The sequence below is a fragment of the Motacilla alba genome, chromosome 18 (assembly GCF_015832195.1).
Source record: "Motacilla alba alba isolate MOTALB_02 chromosome 18, Motacilla_alba_V1.0_pri, whole genome shotgun sequence".
Lineage (NCBI taxonomy): Eukaryota > Metazoa > Chordata > Aves > Passeriformes > Motacillidae > Motacilla > Motacilla alba.
This window is the reverse complement of record NC_052033.1, coordinates 3,318,891-3,337,845: the sequence shown is the minus strand read 5'-3', so window position 1 is coordinate 3,337,845 and position 18,955 is coordinate 3,318,891. Positions and strand designations below refer to the sequence as shown.

Below are 18,955 nucleotides of genomic sequence, written 5' to 3'. Positions count from 1 at the left end.
CAACCCCATTAATTTTTGCTTCTTTGAAAAGCATAATTTCTTAACACTTTAGTTTAATGAATAGTTACCACAGTCATGGAAGGTTATCTAAAATAGGACTTACTGATTATTGGATCTCCTCTAAATGGCATTTTTGATAGTGACAACTTCTCAATTAAAGTGCAGACTGTAAGAAAATAAGTTTGATAACAAGATAAATACCCCCCAGAAAAGAGAAATGGCAGCAATTTTGAAGAGACAACCACAGGAAGTTACACTAGCATTTAATTTTAAATAGAAGAATATTTGCAAACAGATATTCAAAATAAGGGAAATTAAAAACTGGGAGGAAATTACATTTGTACAAAAGCCACTAAAATGCAGTAACTGTCCTCTGACATGAGGCAGTCCCATCATTCCTGCAAATCCCTTGTCTGGGGGATGTTTTCCCCCTCTGCCATTCAAGGTGTGCACACACATATCAACCACTTTTCTTTGCTATACAGCCTGGAAATGGCAGTGCAGCATCAGTGATAGCAAAGCAACTGAGACAAGAGTAATACTACAGCCACTAAAAACTATTCAAATACACATTACAGGTTTTCCTACCTCTTACTCACATTGTTTTTGAACCTCCAAGGAGTGGCATTTGTTCACTGCACACAGCTGGGAGCTATGAAACTGGATGCAACTTTACTTCCTTTGATACTTGGAATATATGAGCACATCCTTTTCATAATAAAGCCCTTATTATTTTTAATCTATGAACTTATTAGAGTTGTTAATGCTTGCAAACCCACTTTGAGAATTGTATTTTTTAAAAGGTTTTGAGGCTTTTTTGGGGAGTGGAGATTAGCACAGTAAACACTGCAAATTTTCTGTCCAACAGATTGAGTGTATTGCTCAAATGAAAACTCAGCATTTGGGGAATACCATTATCTTCCACCTCCTGAGGTTCAGTTCAAATAAATGAGATTGGTGCAGCTCCATGTCGCTGCCTGGCTGCTTTAGAGCTGGTGGAGAGGAGGGAAAGGACAGAAGGAGGTGCTGTATAAAGTGATGCCATTGTTTTGTTTTCCTCTCCTCCCACAGCCTGATTTTTGACTCTTCCTCTGGGCTCTGTACACAGCTCATCACCTCCATCTCTAATCAACGTACTGGGCTCCAAATCTACTCTTGAACTCACTCCTCACCATGGCAATGTCACACCAAATCCTCTCAGTACTGTGTGTCAGCTTCTCTGGGCTAATATTTATTCACAGACAAGGTTAAGTGCAGTTTGACTAAACCCAAGTCTCTTGGAGTTCCTCCTTAGCTCTCTGCACTTCTTTGAGCTCTGTTGTGGTTGAGTCCATCATCTTCATTAGACATGCAGGCAATTTGTGGAACATTTTCAATTCTTCTCTCATTCCACCTACGCAGTTGTATCATGCCAAAATACTGCCATTTGTATTTCTCCAAAACCATGAAATGTTCAGCTGGTTCAAAGCTAAAACATATCACAAAAAACCTATTCCTTCAGTTTGCATTTTCGTGTCCTACAGCTGTAATCTCACTCAAATCCCCCTTCTCTTCCACCTCAGTGCTGAAGCTCTTTCACCCACGAGGTCTGGATGGTTTCAGATCTTCCAGGCTGGAATCTGCTCTGCAGCACTTCCTTCATTCAGCTCACAAGCAGGAAACCAAGTTGGCATCATTTCCTCATCCACCCAGCCTACCTCTTCCTGCAACACCCCTCCTTTTTACAGGACACAACAATCTTCCAAATCCATCTTTTCTGTGGTGCCACACTCCCCACAGACTGTTGTTTACATGGTCTTTGTGCTTCACTTCTGTGCACACACGTGTTGTGATAAAATCATTATTTCCACCATGGCTTCTGTCTACAAGTGCAGATTATATCTCTTCTGGAGAGGAATTGGAGTAAAACACTGAAGGAACACAGTTCAACCCTGAAAAAACTTCACTGTGTGCAACAGCAGAAGGACACAGTGAGACACAGAGCCCAGAGCCATCTCCTGCTCTTACACAGAGTTATTCCAAGTGTATTGGTTATTCCAAGTGTATTTACACCCCATGTCCTGCTGCACCCACCTGCTGATTGGCTTCCAAAGGTCATATTTTCCTAATTAGTGTGCAGACTTTACTTATACATTCAACACAACACATGCAGAATGAACTGGAAACACAACAACAGCCAAATTCCTCAGGGCACCTCTGGTGCAGTCCCAGCCCAGCTGTGGTACTTACCAGCTGGTCTCATCAGCTCTCCACCTAAACCCCTGCAAAGCAGAAACAGCCTTCAGAGAGCAACCCACCACAGGCAACCTGAGCCTACATTGCCCCTAGTGAGGCAAAAAGCACCTCAGAACCATTTCAGAATGAAAGCAGAGCACAAAATACCCACCGTTTTGTATTTGATCAACTCTGCTTCCTTTTAAATCAACTTTTCTTGACTTCAGCGTGATTAATCCAAACCTCTCCTGAATATTAAGCTTCTGATTTCCACAAATGAAAAGGAACTACGTGCAATTTTTTAATAAAATCATCTCTGCAAAACAAATTGAAACTTCCCTGCCCAGTTCCCATTTTCACTTATGTTAACTGGTTTTCTCTCCTGCTAAGATTTATCACCCTTCTCCTTTCCTGCTCAAGCCCTCTCCCAGGTGATTTTGTGTTTATCACCACAAGAAACACATCAGAAAAGGGAGAGAAACAAATGGTTCAAGCTACTTCAGGCCCTCCTGAGGTACAGGTGTGCTCCTCAAGGATGGTTTCTCCAGCTCAGAGCTCAGCCCAGTCCCTGTGTCTGAACAGGAGCCTGGCCAGTTCCAGCACTGGGAGGAAAAAATCTGAACTGGGCAGAAAGTGGGGAGAGGGAAAAGCATCCTGGAAATGGCAGGGCCTGTTTGCATTCTTTGGCTTCTCCTGGCTGTGGGCAGAGACTTCTCCTGACCCCACTGAGCAGTGGCTGCTGCTTGTCTGGATACCCAGCCCCAAGGCAATGCCTGAGGTGTTTCACTCGGTGTCACCCTCTGTGGCTTCACTGCTCCATTTTGTGAACCTTTGACCTCCCCTTCCTTTGGATATTTCCTCCCTTGACTCCTCACTGTCTGCCTTCACTTCTGCTGGAATATTTCCTCCCTGAGGTGAGCCAAACCCTTAATCACCTGTTTGCACGTCCATGCTCTGGCAGAAACTCCCAGCAAGGGCAGCAACAACAAAGACCTGTTTATTTGCTTGTTGTTTTTTGTTTATTTTAAACATTTTCTTCCCCCCTCTCTTCCTCCCTCCCCACAATAAAATTAGTAGCTGTGCTCAGAAGGCCAGCTTAGCAATCCCAACAGCTCCTACAACTTTGTTCTCCAGTTTATCCCTTTGTATGAGCTTCAAAAGCCTGAACATTTCAAACAGGTTTTTCCATTCCACACGAGGAGGTCCCTTCTGTAATATGCTCTGGGTTTCTGACTGTTCAACAATTTCATTGCTGTTTCAGGTAACACAGAGATGCCAACTCCACAATAATATTCTCATTTGCCATAGGTCAGCACTTCCTTTAATTGAGAAACCTTTGCTTTCCACAATCAATAGAGATGATGCTTAATTTAATAATCCCCAGCTCAGTTTATCATTGCAGGAAGCAAGCACAGATTCTGCATCCTCATGTTGATAAGGTCTGTGTATTGTCTACCCCACCTTCCTGCCATGCTGTCTGCTCTCCAGCTTCTAAAAAATTTAAATTAGAAAACAAAAAAAAAAAAAAAAAATGATGCAAGGAGTCGAGACAGCAGCAAAAGCAGGTGACTGATGTGGCAAGCCTTGCTTCCTCTTCCACACTTCTTCTCCCCTTAATTTTGCCTTCACCCATTCCTTCCCTTACTGCAAATGAGTAGAAAATAATCACCTTGCAAATGTGTTTGGTGTGCAGCAGAGTCTGCTGATGCAGGGGTTCAGATATGGACTGTTCTGCTCCAACTACAAAGCACAAACTGACTCACAAAGGCTGCTCCTCTCCATTTCCTCACACTGCCAAGAAGGAAGTCAGGCCACTTCAAGCTGTGCTGATGGTAATAATTGGAGTGCTATCCCTTCCTCTGGCATTTCACCAACTCCATTTCAGTTCAGAGCCTCTCTGAGGACTGCTGTCCCCATGCAGGAATGCAGAAAGGTGACAGGGATTTGCATAGCCACTTTTCCACGTGGCACAAACGCCAATCCAGTCCCTCTTGGTGGCACCATGACCTGAGTGTGCTCCCCTGCAAAGCTTCCCGAGGTGGTTCTTGCTCAGGCACTCTGTATGTCCACCAATAAAGCAAATTTTGTTCTCCCTTTCCACAGCTCATGCATATTTCACTTTTAAGAACCAAGAATTCTGCCATAATCCAACATCTTTCCTCAGCCAGTGAGTGCCTGGTTTGTCAAACATGATGCACATCTTTCTATTAACTTTATCTCACTCCACAGTATTTCACTAAATTAAAAAGATACAGATCTACCTAATTCAGAGATTCTGAATTTTGCTGCAGTCAGTATTCCTTCTTTTTTATTCCAAAGACACATCCACAAGTTGCATCACATTATTAGATGTACCTGTTTCAAGCTTTAATTATTAATTCAATTTGCAAATTGACTGATGCAGTGCCCAGGCTCCACGAGCTCCTGAGCATTCCTTCCTGTGTGCAGCTCCACAGCAATGCTTCTCTCCTAGAGACATCCTGGGATGAGTCACAATGTATGTGTGGAAAATAAAATATATAATCCCTTGCAGAGCTGAGGAATTAACATTACTGACCTAAGAATGACAGAATCTATTTCATAATTACATTGGCCTGAATCAGAACCAGTGACAGTGCTGTTCTCAGGGCATAAAGAAGTTCAAAGTACTGCTGTGGATTTATTTTTTTTAATTATCTTAAGCCTGCTGCTTTTTGTGCAAAAGCCAGAATTCCTCTTTAAGGTAACAAAAAATAACAGTGACTGAAGCTGTTTAGAATTGGAAAGCATCTACGTTTTCACAGATATTCAAATCTGAAGTTAGAAGTACTGGAATAGCTGTAGAGATTCAGTTGTAAATACTGGATTCTGGGAAAGCTAAGAACACCTATTTCACCTCCACATGAACAGCAACCAAGCATTTTCCTTGGGAACTCTTTGTCCTAAATAGATCAGAGGAATCTTTAAAGGTCCAGGTTGCACATTCCCTGGGTTTTGGAGGTACAGAATGGCTTTGTCAGAGGGTACACCAGGGGGAAAGGGAAATCCCTGGGCACAGCTGAATAGGTTAACAAAGCTTTCATGGCCAACCCTTCAAGATGCACAGAATAAACCACACTAACACGAGAAACACCAAGTTTTAGGCTACTGTAAATTCTTATCCCACAATGTATTCTAACATCAGAATGCTACAGGTGAAATCCTGGCTCTGTGGAGGTAAAAGCTTTCCCTGTGACTTGTTTGCAGCAGAAGAATTTCACCCTGTAACTCTTCAGAGGACAGTGCAGCAGGATCTCACAGAGCCATCCAGGCCCTGGATGCATAAAACCCTCTGAACCTGGAGGAACTGCTAGGATGAGCTTTGTTGCAAAGCTGGAATTCTTTGCTGATTAAGCTCATATGCCTAAAAAAAAAAAAAACACCTCTTTTAGGCAGATGCATGCCAAGAAACACATTTGCCCTGAAACCATCAAGATCAGTTACAACCTTCAAGGCCTTTGAAAGGAGCTGAGTTTCTCTCTTGCCCAGCACCTGTCAACACCTGCGGGCTCCCTTACTCTGCTCAAACGCCGAAACTCGCAAGGTGCCGCTCCGACTGACACTGCCTGCCACTCCAAGCTCCCAAATCTGCTGGGCTGCCACAGCTGACGTGCTCCACACCCAGGCAGCTCTCCAGGGATGAGCTCAGAGCGGGGCTGGGTGCGCAGCACGTCGCAGGCGGCGCCGACGAACATCCCAGCTGGGATGGAAGCCCGGAGGGATGGCCACAGCATCTGCTGAGACACAAAGTGCACTGCAACCACCTGCAGGCAGCCCTGCACTGCCAGATCCACTCCTGACCTTCTGGGCGTGCAGGCCTCTGCTATCAGGCTCAGAACTGGCTACAAGGAAGCTAAAAAATATTCCGAAGTGTGGGCATGGGAAAAACAGAAACTTCTACAGACACTGAAGGATTTGACCTGTAGCATCAGGAGAAGCTGGGATTGATGTAAAAATACAATACACAGGCATAAAGCAGAAAATCCTAAACTTATGTTTCCATAGTTGTAAGGATATGCCTTAAGTAAGTGAGAAACTGTATTGATAAGATAGTGAAGAATTTATAATGTGAAAGTGTGGTTGTAGAGAGTAGCTGAGAGTTTAGAAGTTATATGTGTACATGTGAGACAGAAGCCCATTGGATAAAAGTATCCACAGTGCAGAAGAACTAAGTAAAGGTGATAGGTTAGAAAAGCAAAATAAATTCTGTGGCAACTGTCTATTAATTTAGAAAGTTCTATACTGCCTTGTAACAAAGAACTTGTGACTACTCTAGAGCTATGGCCAGCTGCCTGCTCCTCCAAAATCTCACAGCCTCTGAGACTGATGCTTATCTCAGCAATAAATGGTTCTTAGCCTGAAAATAGTCCCAAGCCTTCACTTCTAGCAGTGACAATACTACTAAACATCTGTTCAGCTGAATAGCCACTCCAGAACCTCAGACCAGATGAGGCAGTTTCAGAGAATCTTAACAAAACTATTAAAATAATGTTTTCTTGAAGACTTTTCATATTATTGAATCACAGAATTATTTAGGTTGGAAAAGAACTTTGTAAGATCATTGAATCCAACCACTGCCAAGACCAACTTAACCCTTTTAACACGTCTTTTAAACCTTTTAAAACCTTTAAAACTAAAACCCTTTTAAGACGTCTTTTATTTGTGTTCAAAACTTTTAAACCAAACCCTTTTTAACACGTCTTTTAAAACCAGGTTTTCTAAATGGTAAAAAACAGGGATGGTGACTGCACCACTGCCCTGGGTAGTCTGTGCAAGGGTTGCACAAACCTTTGAGTGAAGTATTTTTTCCCCAACATCAATTTTAACCTTTCCTGGTGCAGCTTAAGGCCATTTCCTCTTTCCCATCACTTGTTACTTGAGACAAGGAGTGTTGAGAATGAGTCCAAGGTCTCAGATGCACAACAGAAATAGATTTGCTACAAAAAAACCCAGCTACTAACCATGCTGGTGCAGTGGAAGCAGAATGGAAATCAGGCTGACTACTGCCTGTGTTTAAACCAGCAGAGTGATTTCCTAACCCAGGTAACACAGCTGAAAGCAGCAGATGCCACAAGTTTTCATCGTAGCTTTTTATCCATAAAAATACCATTTAAAACAAATAAATCACAGCACAATTTTTTGTAACTTCATAACCTGTACAGCCCCAAACAGGCACAGGAGGCAGATGCTCTACAGGGCATGGTTTGCATATGCCTTGGTGTAACCCCCACACAGAAACCCAGAAACTCCTGCACAACCCACAGCTGGAAGTGCAATGCAAATGCTCCAAGCAACCAGCTCCTCCAGACAAACCAGTGCATCAGATGTGTCAGGATCAAGGCTAATGGCAGGAAGTGCACTCTGATGTGCCTGGACTTGCAGGCTCCTCTGTACTATGGTAAACCCAGAGAGGACTTCTGCAGGAGGACAGAAAAATAACTCGTATTTAAAAAAAAAATAATAATCTGGTAATATGGTAGAAGATGGGATTTTCTACAGTTAGCATAAATAAATTGGAATGCTTCGAGTATCTTCAACGCTGAGACTGGCTGCAGTAGAACTCAAAACAGGATTGTGTAAAGGATAATTCATGGCCATTTTTCAAAATCAGGGTAAAGATGGTGCAAGGATTGCTAAACAAAGTAAGATGCTAGAGCAGCTCTATGAATGTCTCCATTCCAGCACTTTGGTTTTCTCTTGAGGTCCTTATGGATTCAACAGATTCAGACAATCAAGAAACTCATGACCCATTTTCCAGCTTAAAATTTATAAATTGCAACTTGGTAAAAAAATATTTTAAAACCCCCAAAATCCAGCATTTCTACACTTTACTTCCTTTTCCCTTTCTCAGAGGGCAAAAAAATTCCCTAGAACAGCTTGATCAAAGCATTGAAAACCCTTCAGTCCCTGACAAGGCTGTTTAGTGGCCAGAAGTGAACACAAAATATCTAATAAACAGCTGAGACATGTGGCCAGATGCTCTTTGTAAATATAGTTTCAAATCTTGAAATACAAATAAAAAAACACAGGTTTTCAACATTCCTCCAAGATGTTTTTAACACTGAAAATTCCCAGTAGCAATTTCTCAAATGGAAATCTCTGGAATATTATGTGCAATAATTACTCATCATGAAACGAGTTTGGCTTGTTTCACTAAATGCTTGCCCAGCAACACTCAAATTGTTGGTTTGTTTTTATAACCTAGTTTATTTTTCTTGTCCCATTTGAAAATATTTTATGCACACTGATATTTTTCAATATGGATTAGGGGCAGACATCTGTGTCTCAGCTAGGTATGAGAGCAAACAGCAGTGAATCAATCCTGCTGGGAGTTGAATTAGAACTCTTATCTAGAACAAAAACATTTCTGTAGGCATCTTATAAATACCATTAAGAGCCAGAAGTGCACATTATGACAAAAACAAATTACACCCAAGCTCCACCCTGACATTAAAGAATTTATGGAAGCCAAGAGAGCCACCCACAAAGACATGAATATACAGTATCAGCACTAAGCCTATCCAGCAGCCCAAGCTCGGGGTTGGAAGTGCCACATTTCTCTAAATGACCCCTCTAGAAGTAAATGTTATCATTTTTTTCCAGAAAGTTTCATGGTTAAAAAAGCTTGCATGAAATTTTTTAACCCGTAATTAATAATTACATAAAAAACTGGTTCAGGTTTCCTATTTTCAGGGAAGGCATGTGTGAGGAAGTGAACTAAAAATGACCAAAAAATGTCAGTTAAAGGAGGAAAAACCCTCACTTGCATTTATAGTTATTAGGGACTACAAGTCATTATGATTTCATTTCCTTAAATTTCGAATCAAACTCTGAAGTCACACACCAGTTTTAATTCACATTTACTTAACAGTTCCTTAAGCAATATCCCTTAATTTCCTGGAAGTTTCAACAAATAGGAAATGAAAAACAACTTAGTGAAAACTCATTTACATTTTCTTTGTCGCAAGAGTTGAAAAATTGCCCTGAACCTTTTGCAATGCTCCCGTCCTGCCTGTCACACAGGATGGAGAAAGGAATTCTGGAACTCAGAGAGAAGCTGGCAGGAAGGGAAGGGGGAAAAGAGGGGAAAAAAGAGGAAAAAAGGTGGGGGAAAAGGGGGAAGAAAAAGGGGAAGAAAGGGGGGAAAGGGGAGGAAAGGGGGGGGAAAAAGGGGGAAGAAAGGGGGGGAAGGGGGAAAAGGGGAAGAAAGGAGGGGAAGGGGGGGAAAAAGGGGGAAGAAAGGGGGAAGAAAGGGGGAAGAAAGGGGGAAGAAAGGGGGGGAAGGGGGGAAAGTGGAGGAAAAAAGGGGAAGAAAGGGGGGAAAGGGGGAAGGAAGAGGGAAAAAAGGGGGGGAAGGGAAAAAAGGCGGAAAGGGGAAAGGAAAAGGGAAAGGAAAGGGGAAAGGAAAGGGGAAAGGAAAGGGGAAAGGAAAGGGGAAAGGAAAGGGGAAAGGAAAGGGGAAAGGAAAGGGGAAAGGAAAGGGGAAAGGAAAGGGGAAAGGAAAGGGGGAAAGGAAAGGGGAAAGGAAAGGGGAAAGGAAAGGGGAAAGGAAAGGGGAAAGGAAAGGGGAAAGGAAAGGGGAAAGGAAAGGGGAAAGGAAAGGGGAAAGGAAAGGGGAAAGGAAAGGGGAAAGGAAAGGGGAAAGGAAAGGGGAAAGGAAAGGGGAAAGGAAAGGGGAAAGGAAAGGGGAAAGGAAAGGAAAGGAAAGGAAAGGAAAGGAAAGGAAAGGAAAGGAAAGGAAAGGAAAGGAAAGGAAAGGAAAGGAAAGGAAAGGAAAGGAAAGGAAAGGAAAGGAAAGGAAAGGAAAGGGGAAAGGGAAAGGAAATGGAATTCGGGGCTCCTTAGTTCAAGGCCAGTTCTGCAGCCCCTTATGAACCCTCTGCAGCCACAGCACCTGAGGCACTGGGGGGGACTGGGGTGGGTGCCACTAATTGTAAAAAACATCCCCCCCTTCCCAGATCCTGGTTTCAGTCCCTTTAACTGACATTTTCCAAGATAAAAAATGATGGGTTTGCATCTTTTTCTTACCTGTACAACTGACGACTGCAAAGCTGGGGGGGAAAAAAAGTAACACATATTTTAATTGAGTTTGTTTGATCCAAATGGTTTCATTTTTCCCCTCACATGCAATGCCATATACTGTGAGCTGTGCAAACCTTCAGTTAATTTAAAAAATAAAATTCAAAGGGAAAACTTCTTTAAAACAATTTCTCTGTATCCATTTGAACTTTGTTTTTAAAAAAAGCCAATTTAACACATTCACAAAGCACTAATTTCCTGAATTCCAAACTCAAGCTGCTCCTGCAAATATCCTGGAAGCCAGTTTGGCTTTTTAAAATAGATTTGCTTTCCACCACTGCCCCTTTTAGGATGATGATAGACTTGATGATAGGCATTGTCTGATCACTGAAAATAACTTTGGGAGCTACAGATGGAACAGAAAAAACTTAACCAAAGGCTTAAATGTGACTGAAAAATCTTACTTCATTCTTAATGTTATAGCAAGCCACTGTAAAAATCAGAGAATGTCACATTTCTATGTAGTAAAAGCCAAAGAAACCCAGATTATTTAAAATTGAGCTTTTATGCAACTGCATGATAAGAACTTAAGGCCACTGTAAGTGCAGAGATGTGCTGACCAAGCTTTCAGGCACTTCAGCATGAGAAAGTTAAAGGAGGACAAAGGTGTTTTTTCAACCTGTGGCAGCAACTCTGAGCTGTGGCCAGAATTAAAGAGGCACCTGCAGGAACAGATCATGCAGATCCTGCAGGAACAGCAGGAGCCTGACTGCTGCAGTGTTGTCTGTTCCTTGCTGGGATGAAAAACCCAACACCATGGGATGACTAAAATGAAAAGGAAAGGGACAAATTAAGCAAAATTCTCTCCACAGAAGTATTTGGAAGTGCCCTGAGCAGGACAAGGCTTCATTTAGCAGAGGCAGAGACACAGACAATGCACCAATTAAAATGCAGAATATGACTTTTGAGGGCTATAAATATGAAATTATGGATGCAGGGACAAGGAATGGGCTCACTAAATGTCCCCTGAGCACAGTTACCCCAAGGCCAGTCAGGAGGATAAAGGGGGAGCAAAGACAGAGGGACAAGGAACCAAACAACCCCTGAGGCATTTCAGAAATGGCATTTCCAGCATCAGAGCTGGGGGTTCAGCAAGAGGCAGAAGAGCTCTCAGTGTCACTGTGAAGAACAGGGACCAGGACAAACAGCTGTCCCAGAGCCTGGGGGTGTCCAAACAATCAGGACGAGGTTCACTCTTGGCACAGGGGTGAGGAAGGTGGAGAACAGCTACCTTAATTGTAAATCTTTGCTAAAAATCATGCAGCATTCCAGGTGAAAAATAGATTTATGCTGGCTACAAACCTCTTGGTGAATTTGCTTGAGCCCCTCCAATGATTTTTCAGTGAAATAGTGTGTGACAGATCTGTGAAAGTATACAAAATTTTTAATACAGATTTCCTCATCATGCTGTAAATAATTGCTTTTCCATAACTTTCAAAAAAAAACCAAACCAATCATTTTATTTTCAAATTATGCTCCACAGAAATATGCAGTGTTTATTTTTAAATAGTTCAGCAAACATAACAACAGAAATTCTTTCCTTATCATACAGAAAACTATTCCAAAAGGCTTATAAAAAATCAGTGTCACTTCCTAACAGCCAATATATATATATATAACAGGCAATTATAATTGTCAATACACTGAGAACTCCTCTCAGCTCAGCTGTATTTTTAGACTCCAAAACTTCTGTGATTTTTCCATCTATTTCAAGTACTTCCTACTACTAAAAATGATCTGTTTTTCTTGAAACTGAACACAAATTCTTTTGATGGACACTGCTGACAAATGTGTGTGTAAATACACAGGCATATTTTAGATACACCTGGACCAGCCTTCATAATTAGTCTCACTCAATGAGCTGCTTCAGGAGGTTTTTCTCCAACCCTGAAGACAAAAGATTGTCCCTAGCCAGGATGATAGCACACTTTTAGGGAAAGAGGAATTAATCTGTATTTAACTGATCCATTCTCCAAGTAAGGCAGCAAAGGATCTCTCTTCCCTAGCTATGAATTTAAGACTGAAGTCTTAAATCACTCAATAAAACGTGAAAGCTCAGCATCACTCATAAAAACAAGCAAAAATTCAATGGAAACCCAGTTCAGTGAGATGAGGGTTTCCATAATTATACTCAGGAAGCTTTTAATAGAGCAGACATGAAAGGAAAATTTATAGTCTAGATAATCTTGCATTAATACCTATTATTCTCTTGTGCCAGTTTACACAGAGCATGGGTGATCTCAGCACAGGCAAGGATTGCCCCATGGCGTGTGTGCAGATCTGAGCCCACTGATAAAGGCAGAAGTCTTGGCAAAACTGAAAGAGATTAAATAATTAATTTATTCTTTTTTAAACAAAGCATAGTGACAGATCACAGCTCTAAATGTAATTCTGCCTGCCTAGAAAGAACACTGGAGTAGCATTTCTGTAAAGTCAAGTTTCCTGGTGACTTTGCGAAAAACAAGTTTTAATGAATTAAATCCTGACAATTTAATGAAATAAATTCTGTCAGTTCAAACCACACTGAGCTACTTTACACTCCCAACCACCTCCCTGGCTGGAGCAAACAAAATAACATTGCGATTGGGCACTGAGCTGGCTGAGCAGTCAGGGAAGTGGGTGGGATTTTATTTCCATGTTAAGTGGCACCTTCCTGGACCAGGACAGGAGCCCAGGCAAGGTCTGCAGCTTCTCAGGGGCTGGCACTGCCTTCAGCCACATGGAACATCTGCCAGGGTTTTCCAGATCTCAGGATCTGCAATGGGCTCAGCAAAGGACCCTGGGCTCATGCTAAGAAACATCTGGTTGCACACACACAGTCAGAAAGGAATTCTTCTGCAGGTGTCAGGCTGGACAAGACAAAACAGATCCTCCACCCTTGACAACATCAAAGCAAGAGCTGGGAATCTGAGGGGTAGCTGCTGACACAACTGCACCCGTTTATTCACCTCAGAACCAGCAGAGTCCAGTGCAGCCAGCTATCAAAGGCCCCAGGTAAAAACCAACCTGGCAGTAATTCAAAATTTTTGCATAAAACCTAAAAATGGGTAAAGCCATCAGGGTCACTACGCTGTATTAAGTGGCGGGGAAATCATAATTTTTTATTAAGTAGATTTATTAGTTCTTTGTAGGTTTGTCCTGCCTAAGCTCAGCCTGGGTGGGCAGAGCTCAGCTGTACCTACCCATGTTTGCCATGTACTCAGGGGCCTGTGGAGTGATGTTATGCAGAGCTTTGGTGGAAAGTTCTCGAATAACACTGTAAGAAAGCATTTCTGAGGGTTAGCAAGTCAGCAGAAGCAAGGTGCTAAAAAAATAACGCGAGGAAGGGACTTCTGCCCCCGACCAAAACAAATATTCAAAATTACAGTACTCTCTGTCCATCGTATGCTTCCCCCTGTAAAAAAGCCAATAAAACCAGAGAGCAGCCAGCCTGCAGCCAGCTTTCAGTGGAGTGAAAAGAGCTCAAAGAGACAGGAAAAACACCAGTGGGGCTGGTGGGACCTGAGGGCTTGTTCTGGGCACTGGCAGGGACAGTGCAGTAAACTGTGATTATTTCTCATGATGCAAACTGTGATCAGCACTGATAGAATCTCACTTGTGTGATATGTACACATTTCAATCTCCATGAACACTGAATGTGAGTAAGCACCATCTCTATGCATGAAATCTGCTTTAATGAGGATAATTGCATGGTGACAGTGTTTACCCCTCACATACACTATATACCATATAAATGGGTTTTATTAATCCATTAACAGATTGAGGTCATGGCCAAAAGACAGAATTCATAAACCTGCTTAAGTGACATTCAGCTTGGGAGGTACAGATGGTATCACCTACTACTTGCCCAGTTCCCTTCAGTCAAATGCTGCTGCAAAGCCTGGTGTGAGTAAAATTTACAGAAATAATCTACAAAAGCAGGAAAATCTATGCAGCACAGTCAATTCCTGGATATTAATCATTAGATTTTAATGAACTTACCTATCCCAGTGGTTGATCTTCATGTTAACTAAATGATCAATCATTGGCTGTGTATACTCAGGAAAGCCAGCAATATACACACTGAAAAAGAAAAGAAAACAGATATACATTAGAAATATAGCCCAGAGACAGAAAGTACAGAACCAATGTCTGTGCATTTTAGCACAGCCTGTTCCAAAGGTTTAAATCCTCTGGTTTTAAGCCAACCAAAGAATTACTTAAATGTGCCTTCTCCTAAATGGGATGCAGCTGAATGACAGGATGGGAAATATTCTGAATTATTGAAAACACTTAAAACCACTTCTGTAGAACTTTCAGATTGTTCCTAAAACCTGCTCTACATAGAACAAGCTTGACATTCAATCCCATTGTTACACTCCAGAAAATCCAGATGTGTAGACTAACTTGAATAATTATTTCAGATTGGAGAAACACATCGCTGATATCAACTACAAGACAGAGGAAAAATAAGTTACAGAGGAAAAATAAATACAATGGTCCAAAATGAAAAAGGGGTTTTCCATTTGCCCTTTCCAAAAATCAAACATATGCAGGAAGTGAATTGTGCCAAAAGCTGTGGAAGCTGCAGAGCTCAGGTGTGAGATGGAAAGGAACAGCAGCAGTAATTAGGGAGCCTGCATTGCCCAACTCACAGCCACACTTCCAATCTGCAGAAGCATCAACTATGGAAAGCCAAGGTCAACACAATGAAGTGAAATGCTTTTTCAGGACATCTGATGAATGTTAAATCACCTTGGGAGGCCCAGCAATCAGCAGGACTTTGTGTCAGAAGGGCACAAAGGCACTCATGGATTAACTTAATTTCACCTTTTCAGATCTTGTGAGTGATTAACTTTGCAGCTATAATGGTGTTCCATTGATATACCTCTGTGCAATCAGAAGCAAGCAAAGAGAAAAACCAAATACTGCCACATGTTCCCATCCTGATATCTATGGAATTCATCAGAGAGGGAATCCTTAAATCCACAGCCAGACCTCAGTTACTTGAATCACCACTGGACACAGAAGCACCCTCTACTGAGCCCTAGAGAAGGATTTGACACTTGGTTCAAACTGTTGTTGCTGCCAGCAGAGATATATAGAGATATATAAAATAGAAAAATATAAAATATAATATAAATAAATGTAAAATTCATATCCCTAGGTCCTTTCCCTGCTCTGCAGGAATACACAATAACAGACACATTTCCCCTGCCATGTTTGAGCTCCCCTCTCTTCTTTGCAGTTGTTTTCGAGTCCCAGTTTTAGCACCCACCACTCTTGCCAACCATTTGAATTGAACTTCCTTGCCCAGATAAAATCAATCTCTTGGGTCACAGGTGTAGCTAAATCTCACTTTTAGTTTTAGTTTATAACTGCCTTTAGCTACAGTCCTCACCTTCTGGGCCCTACTGAGAATTTAATGCAAGAAGCCTTGCATACAAGTCTGTATTTCCTGGTGATGGTGTTGCTTAGATTCCTGTGCCCCACTCAGGTTCAGCAGCTTTTTCCTTAACTCTGCTGGTGCCAAGCTCAGAACTCCTGGAATCACATCATCTCTTTACTGCCAGCTCATATAAAATAGGTTTCCTCGACCTTCTATCCTCAGAAATGTATTATGATATTTGAGCTGAATCCTCCAAATACCATCAGCAAAAAGGGCACTCAGTGTGAAAAACCTGCATTAAAACATTTTGATTTGAAAGGCTCTAAACAACTATTTATACACACACAGACAGAAATATTTGTAAACATGCATGATACTGCCCCTTTACTGGAACATCATCATCATCACTGGTGAACCAAATTCAGCTGTAGAAATTGATAATTTTTTTTTTTAATGAGATTTTATTGCTGAACATTATCGTGTGTTTTCTGAGTAGCCAAATATATACCTGGGTGCTTTTTCCTTTAATTTTACTCAGGGAAAAATAAGGAAATAGCCAAGTAACTTAAATATTGACCTGAATAATGACAGCCTGCTTGAAAAGCAGTGTCGTTTTTTGGAAGTAATAGAGTGAATGAGATGGCAAATATTTTAAAAAAAAATAGTTTGATTAATGGCACTGAAGATGGCTTCAGAGAATCAAGCTTCTAAGTGCATAAGGCTACTTATAAAAAGATTTACAAATTTATTCCTCTATTGAACAGTTTAAAGAAATAAATCAACAGTAAAAATATTTTCCCTTAGGTAAGTTGCACTCATACCAAAACTCTGGAAACCACAGTGAAAGAAATAAAAATAAAAAACCTTAAATTATCAATTCAGCTCATGAAAAGTCAGAAGAACATTATCAGCCTCCAAGCCACAATTACAGAAGAGAGAAAATAAGACCTGCTTTGTCATTTTTGAATATTTTAAATTTTCTGTTAGTACAAAAACCCAGAGTCTCAGCAATCCCATGGATGCCATCCACAGGGATCTCAAGCAGAGGGAAATACCAGGCTCCTGCATTTCCCCATCTGCTGTAGGAGGCAGCTCTGGGGAAGGCAGTGGGAGGAGGGTGGGGACCCCAGAAGGGCTGACAGTGGGTAAAAGGTGAACTATGAGCAGATTGAAATGATTCTGCACAAAAGGGACAATACAGAGGTGGACTGATCAATAAAAAACCAGTCAAGGTGAAGACAGAGGGTTCCAGTGTGAATTATATTAAAAATCTCTCAGTGGATGCGGAAGAGATTTTATTCCTCTTGCAGATCCATGTGGAAGAGGAATAAAACCTCCTCCACAAGAGGAGAAATAAAACCTCCTCCAAAAGAGTGATTCATGTGAGCCAGAGAGAAGTTTGAGAAGAGGATCCATGCTTACCCCTGAAAGAATTTCCTACCAAGGTCACTGACATAGAAACCAAGAAAGAAAGAAGGATAAATAAGAGAAACCTGCAACTGTCTATTCAAATGAGAACTTTGTCTTTCCTGACCAATGAGTAAAGTGCAAACTGAGGAGTTTTGCAAGAATGTATAAAAAGCGTTCATGCTAGAATAAGAACAGTTTGAAGCCTTCTGAGAATGGAGTGTGTTGCTTTGGATTGTCTCCACCTCAACAAGTGGAAGTCACAAAGCTGGCAGTCAGCATGACCCACCATGTCCCTGCGTGCAGTTTCTGCTCCCCAAGGACATCACCTGCTCCAGCCTTTGTGAGCTGCTGGGCTCCTGAGCAGCCCCGCAGGGCAATGTCCTGCCCTGTCTCCAGCAGGGCTGACTCACCCTCCGTGGGTGCTGCTGGGCTGCTCTCCCCACCCTGGCTCTGGACACAGACTCTCTCTGAGGCAACTCAAGCCAGAACCAGCCCTTGCTCTTCGTCATTTCCTCGTGAGGAAATGCAATATTCTGCTCCTTCTGGCCATCCAGTTTGGCTCCCAACTCCCCTGATGTCAGCACCTCTGTTTCCAGAGCTGACTCTGTATTCCAGGTTTATAACCACACCACCCCAGTTGGGTACTTCCATCTGCTCTTTGCAGACTGTACTGCAGAGATCAGCTGGGTTTTTCAAACATTCCTGCACACTGTGGCCAGCTTTCCACTGGAGTAAAGCTCTATGTACAGACCACAAATTCAACAACTTGGGCAAATTGGTTTTTTTATAATGGGTATAATCTGATTTTTTCCCCTCATATCAGAGTCTGTCTGCCATCACAACAGCTTCTCCTTTGATTACAACTCTCCAAACTTCATCTTGTCCAGCTCTGAGCAGCTTAGAGAGTTTTGTGACATCTCTTGGCTGCTTCCTCCTCGTAGCCAAGGAAATCATGGCCACATTTTCACTCTGCCTCGCACCTGATAATCAGTCATAAAAAAAAATAATAGCACAATTTTGATTTACTTAAAACCATCAGTATTAAACAATGTTCAGGAAGGTGAGGCAATCAGATAAGAATTTCATTAGGTACAAGAGGTCTCTCATATTTAGCAAAATTAATAATTGGAAACTTACCTTATAGTCAAGTAACAGTTAACTCTGTTACCAACAGCAAAATAATCAGCTGCAGTCAGGATGTCAATGCCATGGGGGAAAGTGCCCTACAAACAAAATATTGTTTTAAAATGTATAATGCCTTCCAAATAGGCAACGTGATTGAAAACAAATCTGCTGCTCTCCCAAGCACTGAAAAAATACAATTTAATTTATAGTAAAATCACTTGTACTCGAGACACAAAGGATATTGAATATATAAACAGCAAAATACCTCACTCTGCTTGTGAGTCAATGATAAACAGCCCAAGCAAATGGCAGCAGGCAGCAACCTATGCAACAGCTCCCTTCACACCTCCCAGTCATCCCAAAATATATATTTGGCTAATGCATGACTATGTATATACCCAAAAGATGATTCCTCTAGAAGGACTTAGATAAACATAAACATGTTTCCAGTTTATGTGAAGGCATAAGGTGAGAGTTTAATGAAATATAAAATTAGAGATTTAGGCACCAAGAGGTGCATCACGTGTAGAATACATGGGAGTTTCTACTTACACTTCTGTTTTGTGACTCACTAATGAACTAAAAAGTGGGGTTGGTTTGTTTTTAAAATGAACACTGGTTCCCTGCAAAGCCTGAAACACTGAATCCTACTGCAGGATCCCACTTCTGCCATCACTTCTCAAACCAGTCTGTTTCTAGAAGATAAATTCTCTTTCTAAGTATGAGATTTCCACTTAGAAA

General features: G+C 41.6%; 1 protein-coding gene across 1 annotated transcript in view; it reads right to left on the bottom strand.

Annotated features, from left to right (window-relative positions):
- TBCD (tubulin folding cofactor D) overlaps positions 1–18,955 on the bottom strand; it is a 121,734-nt gene that overhangs the window by 36,458 nt on the left and 66,321 nt on the right. The window contains exons 18-25 of the mRNA XM_038156786.1: positions 18,227–18,312; positions 14,293–14,373; positions 13,494–13,567; positions 12,510–12,627; positions 11,614–11,674; positions 10,261–10,283; positions 2,230–2,261; positions 104–166 (exon numbers count right to left, since the gene is read on the bottom strand). Coding sequence (XP_038012714.1) covers positions 104–166; positions 2,230–2,261; positions 10,261–10,283; positions 11,614–11,674; positions 12,510–12,627; positions 13,494–13,567; positions 14,293–14,373; positions 18,227–18,312 — 538 coding nt within the window. The remainder of the gene's footprint in view (positions 1–103; positions 167–2,229; positions 2,262–10,260; positions 10,284–11,613; positions 11,675–12,509; positions 12,628–13,493; positions 13,568–14,292; positions 14,374–18,226; positions 18,313–18,955) is intronic.